Genomic DNA, 12,162 nt, shown 5'->3' on the forward strand with positions numbered 1-12,162 from the left:
ATTACTGCAGCACAGCCTCTCACAGCAGCCACCACCACAGATGCTGGAAATTATAGGTCTAAGGGTTTAAAAGCCTTGCTGGAAGTGTTTTCCCAGCCTGAAAGCCTTTAATTGGCTGTTAATAACTGTGGCTTTGGGAGCTCTGGGAAAAACCCGAGTGGGCAGTGGGGACAAGGCAGAGCTGCTATGTCATGGCCATCAAGGGGTGAATTATTGGTGTATCTGCACAAGCCTGGGCTTGGCTGGCTCTGGAAAGAGGGGGAAACATTGGGCTGGTTCTGAACATTGAGGCTCTGACGTGTCTCCTGAGATCCACACACTGCTCATTCAACACTGCAGCGTTTCTCAGGTAAAAATGAACTGGTATCCGTGGGAATAAGCTCAGCCTGCATTGAAACTCTCATTTTCATTGCATTCTATGAGTTATTAATGAGCCCATCTACTTTTGTTGAAAAGTAAGAAATGCTTCCCATTTATCATAAAATTGTCAAAAAGGAAAAGATCCTGCTCATTTCTGTGCAGCGCTTTTGGGCAGGTTTAGTTTGTATCTCTCTAAGATTTTGATCTCACTCTTGTCCCTCAGTTCCTTCACAAAGCCCCAGTTATTTGACCATCTTAGCTGGAGCATTCTTCTCCTGACAAGTGTATTTTAAAGAGAATTTTTTAAAGGATTTTAAGGAGGCCTGAGGATTTCTAGGAATGCCTTTAATTGTTCCTGAAGGGATGCTCAACCTTCTGAAATGGCCCTTTTCTGAGCAGTGTCCCTCAGCCCCAGCTGCAGGGTAATGTCACCTCACCCTGAGCAATGGCTCCTGGCACTGAATATCCCTTAATTGGATCCTAACACCAAACCTCCCAGGGCTGGTACCTACAAGTCCTGTTCAAAAGAAAAGGCCAAAATTCCCATAACTGAGCCCAGAGGACGTGGCCCTTTCCACGCAGAGCTGTGCTTTGGGAAGTTTTGGGAGTGATTTTATTGCTGATCCAAAGGCAAAGGGAGGAATGCCACCCAGCCGTTTCCACTGGATGCTCTGCTGTCTTTAAACCATTAATTAGTGCCCTCATTTACTCCCCTGGAGCTCCTGGGGAGCCCCAGCCCCGTGTTTGATAGCAGGGACAATTGATTTAATGACAAGCTATGCCTTCATCAGCTGAACAATCCCCCAGGATAACCAGCAGGACATTAAATTCTTATCAAATACTCATAAAAATCCTCAGCTCCCTGAGAGGCTGCAGGAAGGACTGACCCACCCGAGCCATCAGCCGTGCCCCATGAATGTCACTTCTCTCACGAGGGGCTGATGGAGGAGCCTGAGGCCACCTGAACCAGCCCACGTCCCAGGGAATGCAGGCTTTGGGTGTTTTCCAGGGAACATTGCTCATCCATACTTCCAACTGACCAGAGCTTCTTCCAAAGGAACCTTCCACAGCAGCTGTGGCTGGCCCTGGATCCCTGGCAGTGTCCCAGGCCAGGATGGACAGGGCTTGGAGCTCCCTGGGGTGGCACTGGGTGGGCTTTAAGGTCCCAGCCCAAACCATTCCAGGATTCCTGACCCAGGAGAAAATGATCCCTGGGTTTGAGCTCCCTGGGCCAGAGCAGCCTGGGGAGGGAGGTCACTGCCAGGCTGTGGAAGCCCCTGCCAACTGAACCTGGAGCTGCAGAGTCAGGAAGGCGCAGTTTGCCAGTGAGAGCCTTCCCACAACGTGGTTAATCCTGGAGCGGCCCCTCTGTGTGAAGGGCGGGCAGGGGCAGAGCAGCTCCTCTCTGCTCAGAGATCCCACAGCGCACAATTGCTCTGCTCTGGGGGGAGCTGGGGGAAAACAACAGCAATATCCTCCCCGGCAACATCTGCTCCCTGTTTGGGAGATAGCAAGAAAAAAGAAGCAAGCCAGAAACTTCTTTCTAAAACTTCCAGCTGTAAAACCATCTGTAAGCAGGAGATGGAGCATTTGAAGGGTTTGCCCTTTGTACACAGGAAGAGCCCTGGAAATCCCATAATAATTCCTGTCAGTTGAGGATTTGCAGCCTGGAAATCCAGGTCTGAAGCACTTGCACTCCAGCAGAGCCCTTCTCCTTCCTGCCAGGGGCGGTGGCTCCGGGGCAGGGGAGCCCAGGCTCTGGCAGGGGCTGCCTCACACCCAGCTGGGTTTGCTCCTCGGGATTTAGGGAGGCTTTTCTCAATCCCTCGTTGTTTCTCCCTCAAAGAACAGGAGTGTTCTGCAGTGCTGGACGGAATGAATGCCGAGTGTCCTGGTGCCAAGGACCTGCCTGGCATTCCACGTGGGAAAATCTGCCTTTATCTACAGTTTCTGGAGCGCTGCTCCTCCCAATGCAGGCCTCTCCCTACATCCAGTCATCCTCCTGCTTTGAGAAAACTGCTGGCCAGGAATGATGGAGATAAAAACGCTGAGAACAGGGAAAGAGAGGAGGGAAGAGCTGGAAAATGTGAAACTGGAAGTAACCAGGGATCCCAGAATCCTGGAATGGTTTGGGTTGGAGGGGATCTTAAATCCCATCTCGCTCCACTGTTCCATGGGCAGGGACACCTCCCACTGTCCAGGTGCTCCCAGTCCCAGTGTCCAGCCTGGCCTTGGGCACTGCCAGGGGCCCAGGGGCAGCCACAGCTGCTCTGGGCACTCAGGGCCTCGCAGGGAAGAATTCCATCCCAGTTCCGATCCAAAGTGACCCTCCTTCACCTTAACTCCACTGCCCCGATGCTGCCCCTGCCTCCCCCGAGCATCCCGTTCCTTCCCCACTGGGGAAGCTCCCCTTGGGAAACTTCTGCCAAAAGCACAGTGGAAAAGAATTTTGATGCACGGCACCTGAATTTTGGCGAAGAGGACCGTTTTATCGGGGGATTTCTGAGTGCCAGTTGCTGCTGCTGCCAGGAGAGCTTTGCCCAAGCATTGGTGGGACACGGCAGGGCTAAAGCTGGAGCGGGGTCCCCGGCAGAACTTCATCCTTTAACATTCTGCCTTCATTCCTAAACTATCGATGCTGCACTTTGCTGGGAAATGTCAGAACAAAATAAGTAATACCTGCAATTTATTCGGGTGACATTTCAACAATACAGATTTGGAGATTACAGCCCGCAGCCCGACGCTGTTACGCTGAGTGGGGAGATTTGCTGGATTTACATAATGGGGCTGTGTAATGAATATTTATAGAATGCGAGCATTTACATAATGACTGCAAGTTAAACATGCACAATAAAGATTCCAGGCCAATAATTTACGGACTAAGTTTAAAAATCACCTTGAAATGCATTTTATTTTTATTCCTACGAAAGGTTCAATTTAGCTCTTGTTCAGAAAAATTGGATCCGACCTCATGCAAGTCGAGGCTGTGTTGATGTAAATCACGATCATATCCTGGAATTAGTCTACATTGAGTCATTTGTATTCAGAGATTTCAGTTCCTTATCTTTTAGCAGCAGCTTTGACAAACAATTTGAGAATATTCTAAATATGCTTGGTTAATATAATTTAGTGCTGGATGGGAGATGCGCTGCCTGCCTGGGAGCCTCATTAGTGCCGCTGGGAATTGCAGCGAGAACGGGCAGGAATTAGCAAGTGCAGATGAAGCCGAGGCAGGAGGGAGGTGGGGTGCTGCAGACAGAATGCCAGCCACGGCTCTCAGGCACGGGGGCTCTCAGCTCTCCTGCCTCTCCTGGTCTGATGGAGCCAGGCTGGGTTTGCTGGCAAGGGCTGCGGTGCCACTCGAGCCTGTCTGCCCCTGGGCACGGAGCTGCTGCCCTGGCACCGAACATCCTGCTGCCTCCGGGGCACAGAACAGTCCCTGTCACCCCCGGGCTTGCTCCCATCACGTTTGACAGGATTCCTGAGCAAGGAGCCCTTTGGAGCCCGTGCTCTCCCTCCCCAGACCCAGCTGTGTCTGTGAATCCCCGGGGGACACCCAGGCCACCGAATCCCAGATCTCTGGGGATGGAAGCGTCCAAGGTGGGCTTGGATGGGGCTTGGAGCAAGGAACACATCCAGGGGGGCACTGAAAGCCTTTCTGACTCCCTGCATTCATTTCCACAGATTCATTTGGGTTGGAAAGTCCCTCTGAGCCCCTGGGGTCCACCACTGACCATGTCCCCAGGTGCCACCTCTTCATTTTGCCTGAACTCCAGATGAGGATGCTCTGCCTCCCCCTCAGCCCCTGCTGCGGCCTGAGTGCAATAATTTTCTTTTTCTCCTCCTCCCTCTCCAGGAACATCACCCCAGCTCCTTTCTGCAGCCACTCAAATGCTTTAAGCCATTAATCCAAAGTATCACCAGGGCTTCCAATAAAATTTTATTTGACATTTAGTTAAAATCCCTTTTCTGCTACAACTGAATTTTACCTCCAGTCCCTTGATGGACACTTCAAGCCAAATTCATTGTCATTGTTTTAAAGGTCAAAAGTGAGGGTTTTTTCCCAGATCTTGCTTTGTAAAGCCAACTGTTCCTCAGGATGATGAGAGGCTGTGGCAGCCCATGGAACCCTTCTTGCCTGTAATTACACGGATTTTATACAGGCTGGGGGAGCAGAGCAACCCCTCACTGCAAAGCCAGCTCTGACTGCAGAGTCCCAGTGACAGAGGCAGCTCCAGTTCTGCCTGAGACAGAGCTGGGACAGAGCTGGGGAGCACAAAATCCTCATTTCCAGAGCAGGGATCTCCCCAGAGCCCCTGCTTTTCTCACAGGGAGCAGCTTTCAGTGGCCCTGACACCGGCCAAAACCTTTCCTTTCAACATGCTACGAGGAGCCAAAGGGATACAAGGAAATATCAAACAGCAGGTATTCTTTCCTTTGCCATTTTGTTCACAATTTTTCATTTAATTTGTTCAGCAAAACCAATCTGATGAACTGTATCATGAAATAGTGGTTCAGTGGTGTGGAATCCTGGAATATCCTGAGGGAGGGATCCACCCGGATCGTAAGTCCCAACCCTGACACCCCAGAAATCTCACCCTGTAGCAGTGGAAGAAATGACAGTAAACTGAACCGACTGCATGACCTGTTCCTGTGTTTAACTGTCACGTTTCCCATTTCTAGAGAGCCCCTGTGCTCCTCATTTCATCCTAGCTTGGATTTTTACTGGAATTGTTGGATCCATGACTGTGATTACAACACATGTATGGACATATATTCATATTCAGGGTGCTCTGTGCTCATTCCTGTGTTGTGGTGACGCCTGAAGTTTGAGCTTTCATATTTCCCAGACTCTGCACTGCACTGGTACAGAACTCTGAACTCCATACGAAGTGTCAGCAGCTCTCCTCACAGCTCAGGCACACACAGCAATCCTGTTCCAGCCCAGAACCAAGGACACCGCTGCAGCTTCAGCCCAAAAAGTGCCAACAGCAGGGACTGGAGGAGAGCAGCCTGGGAGGATGGGACTGCAGCACCTGAGCTGGAATTGGACACTGAACCCCAGTGTGGAAACGGACCAGAACTCATAAAAGTGTGAAAACTCGCGACTCAGAGTCCATCCTGGGTGTAGCCATGGCTGGGCTCTTGCACTGCCCAAGGTGCATGCTTTGGAGGTTCTTAAATAAATCCCTGGTTTGCCCCTTTAGCTCTGCCCAGCCTCTGCTCCAGGCAGCCTCCCAAGGCGCCACTGGCACCACACCAGCTCTGACCCTGTTGTGTTGTTATTGGGCACGAAATGAGTGCACAGAAGTCTGGTAAGTTCAAAACAGAAAAGACCCAGTTTTATTCCAACATCTGGTATTTATAGAATTCCAAAGGTGACCGTGGGTTGGAGGATGGAATTACCACCTCTCCAACCACACTGGTCCAAAGATCAATCCATAATTTCTCTCCACCCACAGAGAAATATGGAAAAACTATAGAAGAAACTATTCTGTTTATACATGAAATTGTGTGGGAACTCTGACTCTCAAATGTGTAAACATGATCAGAAGGCTAAAGAAGTTTTATGAGAACTTTAACACTTTCAAAAGAACTATAAAAGAAAACGTAACACTTTTAAAAATCATGGCAACACCTGACAGAATGACAGTTGCCCGGGGCTCAGGGTGGGCACGGGGGGACACAGCCCTGGTGCTGCTGTCCCCGTGCCCGGGCACTCACCCGAGGGGGAGATGTGTCTCCAGGAGATGGAGGGCTCTGGTTTCCCCGTGGCCAGGCACACCAGGGTGACGTTGCTGCCCTCGTTCACGACGATGTCGCTGGAGATCCGGAATATCTTGGGAGAGACTGCAACGAGAGGGGACAGGGCGTCAGGGGAGCTCGGGGCCACCAGCAGGGACAGAGACACACAGGGGCCGGGGAAGCTGCAGAACCTCCTGTGGGGGAGCACAGCCCTGGATTGCAAACCCCACAACCAAAAGCAGCGATTCCCTGTGTTTGTGCAGAGCAGGAGCTGCAGGACAGCCCCCGGGAAGATGGATGCTCCTGCTTAAGGGAAGACTGAGCTTGCTCCTGACAGTTTGCAAAGGAGACAAAATTGGGTTTTTCTGGTACTTTTAAAAATTAATGATGCTGTTCCAGCCACTCCGTGTGCACCTGGAGAATCCAAGCTGCTCACAAAGAGGACTAAAACATATTTATTTTGTTGTTTCCTGTTGCTTTGGGGCTCGTCCATTCCCCTAACCTAAGTGCCTGTCCAGCTGGGGCTTTTCTCTCCCAGATGTCTCCCTGGTTTTGCTGTGTCCCAGCCCAAATGCCCCCGCCTGAAGCCGTGGCTGTGCCTGGACACCCCCTCAGGGGCTGGAAAGCACAGCCCAGCTGGGTGCTGCAGGATCCTCCCTTGCTGATGTTCTCCAGCCCTTTCCCTGACCAGAGCTGGGCTCAGGCTGACTTCAGCAAGCTGGGGATTCTCACCCCCTGTGCTTGTGCCTCTGCACGTGTGAGCAAAGTCACTGGGAGTCTGTGGGGAGCATTTCCAATTAGCAGAGAAACTCCATCCTTAGGGAGAGCTGTGGGGAAGGCTGATCCCAGCTCCTCTGATCCAGAATCCCAAACACCTTTAGGATTTTGGGATTTTGGGCTGCATCCCCGCCTCCCAGTGCCGATTTGGTGTTTTTCCCAGTTCCCTAAGGAGGCACAGGAGGAGAGGAGATACTGCTCTCAGCAGCTCCACTGTCCCTTTCCTCCGGGCTGGAAGTAATGCCGTGTCCAGCCCACCTGTGCCACTGCTCCTGCAGCTCTGACTGGGAGCTGGAGTCAGCAAAACACCTTCCAGAACATTCCTGAGCCCCCGGGATTCTGTGCAGCTCCCTCCATGCCACACCTTCCCTGACGGGGCTGCCACGGGGGCTGGCACAGGCAGGACTCTCCAGCTCTTGGCACACGGGAGGAATCTGCTCCTCCAAACACAATTTGTGCCCCTTCCTGTGAATCCCAGCACTGAACATCTTCACCCAAAGGACGAACCAACGCCACCCATTCTCCTCCTGCTGCTGTTTGGAGCCTTGGGGTGGCAGAGCCCAGTCCCAGCTGGCAGCACTGCATCCAGCAGCTGCCTGGCACTGCTGGAACTGTGCAATCCCAGCCTGGGCTGGGCTGGGGGCACCTTGAATCCCACCCAGTGCCACCCCTGCCCTGGCAGGGACACCTCCCACTGTCCCAAGCTGCTCCAAGCCCTGTCCAGCCTGGCCTTGGGCACTGCCAGGGCTCCAGGGGCAGCCCCAGCTGCTCTGGGAATTCCATCCCAGCCCCTGCCCACCCTGCCAGGGAACAATTCCCAATTCCCAATCTCCCATCCATCCCTGCCCTCTGGCAGTGAAGCCATTCCCCGTGTCCTGTCCCTCCCTGCCCTGTCCCCAGTCCCTCTGCAGCTCTCCTGGAGCCCCTTCAGGCCCTGCCAGGGGCTCTGAGCTCTCCCTGGATCCTTCTCCTCTCCAGGTGAGCACCCCCAGCTCTCCCAGCCTGGCTCCAGAGGGGCTCCAGCCCAGCACAGGCTGTCAGACAGGCACAAACCCTCCCCAGGTTTTGCTGGATCCACAAAGATCTGACCCACAAGAAATGTGCAGGCTTTTGTTGCATTTTGGGGCTTCCCACCAGGAACTTTCCAGTCTTTCTGAGGGAAGATTGGAGCTGTGACATGGTAGAAGGTGGAGAATTTTCCAGACTTACAGGGTGCAGATTAAGTGATTTCCTTTTAAGTACGAGCTTTGTTCCATTCCTAATTGACTGGGCTCTTCTTTAATCTGGGCTTTACAGCAAGGAAATTAAATCAAACCTCACTGAAGATGTCTGTGAGTCTCGTTACAATGACACTGAGCAGGTCACAGCATTGATGCATTTCCAAAATAGAATTAGAAAAGAAATGAATCTGAGAGGTCCATTAATTAAAATAACCCCCGAATAAGCAGAGAGCTGCAGCCCAGTGTAATCCTGTCAGGTGACAGAAGTGACACGGTGTGATCTGGGGCTCATGGCACACCGTGGATGTTATTACTGGCAGCGATTTCCCAGGAACATCGTCCTTCCCGGGATAGAAATTGGCTTCCAAAGCATTTCTGGAGCCTCGCAGTTTGAGACAAATCAGGATTTCTGCCGTATCAGTATGCTGCTAATTTTTCTGCTATTTACTGGCTGATAGGGATCATTACATTCAGATCACTAAAATCTGTGGAATTTACTAATTATGCCTCAAGTATATGTGCAGCATCACAATGGAATGTTAATATTTATTAGGAATTAAAAAATGTTTGTTTTGCATCCGTATTTCTTCCCACGCCTCTAAAGACTCTGATCTTGGAGCAGATTTGGCATTTAAAATCTGCTCTGCTGAGCTTGGAGCGCACATTAAACCCATCACTGAGCTGCTCCCCACTTCAGCAGCTCCCACCCAGATCACGTGGAGCTGTGAAGGTCAGGGGGAAAATTAAATAAAGCAGCAAATAAACATTTATTCAGAAAATGGATTAACGGAAGGCCAAAGAATTGAGATAATAAACAAGGACGAAGGAGGAATTAAACTCCCAAGGAAATTTGGTGCGGGGGTCCAACATGGAAAGTGCTCTGCAGTCATCTGGCTTTTTCTTTTTTAATGTTAAATTAAAACATTAATGTTAATGTTTTAACAGAAACCCTTCCCTTTTTGCACAATGCCTTTAATTTAAACTTTCCCTTTTTTGGACAGGGTGTGTGAGCAAAGGCCTGGGGAGCTGCTGCAGGAGGAAGACTGAGAGAACCAGGGATGGTCAGCCGTGGGAAAAGAAGGCTCGGGGGAGACCAGAGCTCACCTTGTTCCAGGAGTTACAGGATTAAAGCAGGTGGAGACCCCTTGCTATAAAGGTACCCCAGTGTGTTGGGAGCGGGGGTTGGAGTTGTTTGTCAGGGAAGTGACTCAGGAGGTCCTGGCTGGGCTGAGAGTCCCCACAATTCCACAATGAATTCCACAGTGAATTCCACAATTCCACAATCCCACAGTGAATTCCACAATGAATTCCACAATTACACAATGAATTCCACAATGAATTCCACAATTCCACAATGAATTCCACAATTCCACAATGAATTCCACAATTCCACAATGAATTCCACAATGAATTCCACAATTCCACAATGAATTCCACAATGAATTCCACAATGAATTCCACAATTCCACAATGAATTCTACAATTCCACAATGAATTCCACAGTGAATTCCACAATGAATTCTACAATTCCACAATGAATTCCACAATTCCACAATGAATTCCACAATGAATTCCACAATTCCACAATGAATTCCACAATTCCACAAGGTATTCCACAGTGAATTCCACAATGAATTCCACAATTCCACAATGAATTCTACAATTCCACAATGAATTCCACAGTGAATTCCACAATGAATTCTACAATTCCACAAGGTATTCCACAATTCCACAATGAATTCTACAATTCCACAATGAATTCCACAATTCCACAATGAATTCCACAATGAATTCCAAAATTCCACAATGAATTCCACAATTCCACAAAGAATTCCACAATGAATTCACAATGAATTCACAATGAATTCACAATGAATTCCACAACTCCCTCCAGCAGCACATCCTTGGCAGCGGCAGGAGCTGCAGGCTGTGGGGGTGGCTGTCCCCTCCCCTGCTGTGCCCCGAGTGCTGCAGTGACACCCTGGGGACCCTCCCGGGCTGAGCTGCCTGGTGGAAGGGCTGGAAGCAGCAGGAGAGCCCTGGGCTCCTCTGAGGGACAGGATAAAATTGATTTCATCAGCGTGGGGAATAGCTGGAAATCACTGCCAGGACACGGGAAACAGATTCTTGCTCTTCTTTTTATGGCTTGGGCGTAATAATTGGTTTTGATGAGAAATCCATAGAAAAATTAAAATGTGCTTATGAGGGTGATTAAGCTCCATTCCCACTAACTGAGAATCCTCAGTCTTCCCTGCCACAAACCCCCCCTCTCTGCCTCATGGGCTCAGGAATTCCTGCATGGCAGGAAAACCCTAAATTCCCAATCTTTCCTTCTCCTGTTCTTCCCACTGTAATCAGGACAAAGCAACTTGTGCCTGGAAAACCACACACAGCCAGAACAGTCAAATCATGGAATGATGGAATCCTTAAGGCTGGAAAGGAGCTCTAAGAACATCATGTCCGACCATCATTCTGAGGGGGAAAAGTAGGGAAAACACAACAGGTAATCAAAGGAAACATTTAAGGGAAAAACCAAACCCAATGCAGGTGGCAATGGAATAGTTAAATATTGTTCAAATTGTTCAAAATATCAGGATTGCAGAGAACCCCCCTAAAAGCTGGACTGTGCAAGGCTCACTCTGTCAGGTGAAAGTTCTGTGCTGTAAAATCCAGAATTGCCATCAAGGAGCTGCTTGGAAGGCTCCCAGAAACAGGGAACCACTGCAGGGGTGAAAACTGCCTGGATTTCACCAATGTTTCCAAAGTATTTGTGTGACGAAATCCCAGAATTCCAGAATGGTTTGGGTTCACAGGGACCTCAAACCCACCCCTGGCCTGGCAGGGACACCTCCCACTGTCCCAGGCTGCTCCAGCCCCAGTGTCCAGCCTGGCCTTGGGCACTGCCAGGGATCCAGGGGCAGCCACAGCTGCTCTGGAAATTCTATTCTATTCTATTACAGGGCCTCCCCACCCTCCCAGGGAACAATTCCTAATTCCCAAAATCCCATCCATCCCTGCCCTCTGGCAGTGGGATCCATTCCCAGTGTCCCGTCCCCCCATCCCTGGTAAAATAAATCCTCCACCTCCTGGCAAGCCCAGGTACTGTTTTCATCCTCAGCCCTGGAAACAACACTGATCCCCTAAACACTGGATGCCACACCCCAAATCACTGATTTTATACTAAAACCAGCCCTAAACAACTCCAAAAATTATTTCCAACAAACTCCATCTTGCATCCTAAGTATCAATCATGAAAAAGATAACTGTGCTTTTTGGGGTAGTATTTTTTTTTTTATCAATGCTTACTGAAAATTGCTCTGTTTTTTATAGCTCTTATATTTTTTTCATTTCATACTCAGATGAGCTCAATATTTACAGAGCAGTGAAATGCCCCCACCACAAACACCATTTCCAGAGTGTCTTGAGCACAGATTTTAAATCAGGAGAGCTTTTCCAGCAGGAGCCCCCAGCCTGTGCTGGCACCAGCCCTCCCCTCTGACAATCAGTCACCAGCGGGGACAGCTCCCAACCCTTTTGCTTTCCCATGATTAGTTCCTCGAGGCACTTTGATTGAAGAGCGTTGCCTAAAGGTCTCCACCTCCTCCTAATTAAACACAATTTGTCTCAAACACAGCAGCTTTGGCAAAGTGGGGCTGAGGAAATAAATGATGGGTGGGCTGGGAAGAGAAATGGTTTGATCTGGAGCCTTCATTTATTTCCCATTCCTGTCAGCGCCCAGGCGTGACAAAAGGTCTCACAAAAGTGGCACTTCCCTATGTTTGGGATGGATCTTTTAGCTCTTTGCTCTCCGTGGCAGTAACCATAATCTCTGCAAATTCATGGGGCATTGCTGGTGTTCAGAACTCTGTCTTCACCTGGTTTCTGTGCTCAGCTTACCTGAGACCAATTTGAGGGCATTATCAGGGCACGAGTGGAAAAGCAATGATCCTGTTTGGGAATTCCGTGTGTCTGTGGGTTGTGCCTCTCCGCCTTTCCTTCTGCCAGGGCAGTCCAGCTGTCCCACTGGGACATTCCTGGACCACAGAGCACGAGGAGCAGG

General features: G+C 50.0%; 1 protein-coding gene across 6 annotated transcripts in view; it reads right to left on the reverse strand.

Moving 5' to 3' along the window:
- The window catches only part of NEGR1 (neuronal growth regulator 1), a 177,572-nt gene that overhangs the window by 68,673 nt on the left and 96,737 nt on the right, over positions 1-12,162 (reverse strand). For all 6 annotated transcript variants that reach the window (XM_068199031.1, XM_068199034.1, XM_068199033.1 and 3 more), the window contains exon 3: positions 6,085-6,210. In XM_068199031.1, coding sequence (XP_068055132.1) covers positions 6,085-6,210 — 126 coding nt within the window. The remainder of the gene's footprint in view (positions 1-6,084; positions 6,211-12,162) is intronic.

The sequence above is a fragment of the Anomalospiza imberbis genome, chromosome 9 (assembly GCF_031753505.1).
Source record: "Anomalospiza imberbis isolate Cuckoo-Finch-1a 21T00152 chromosome 9, ASM3175350v1, whole genome shotgun sequence".
NCBI classification, from domain to species: domain Eukaryota; kingdom Metazoa; phylum Chordata; class Aves; order Passeriformes; family Viduidae; genus Anomalospiza; species Anomalospiza imberbis.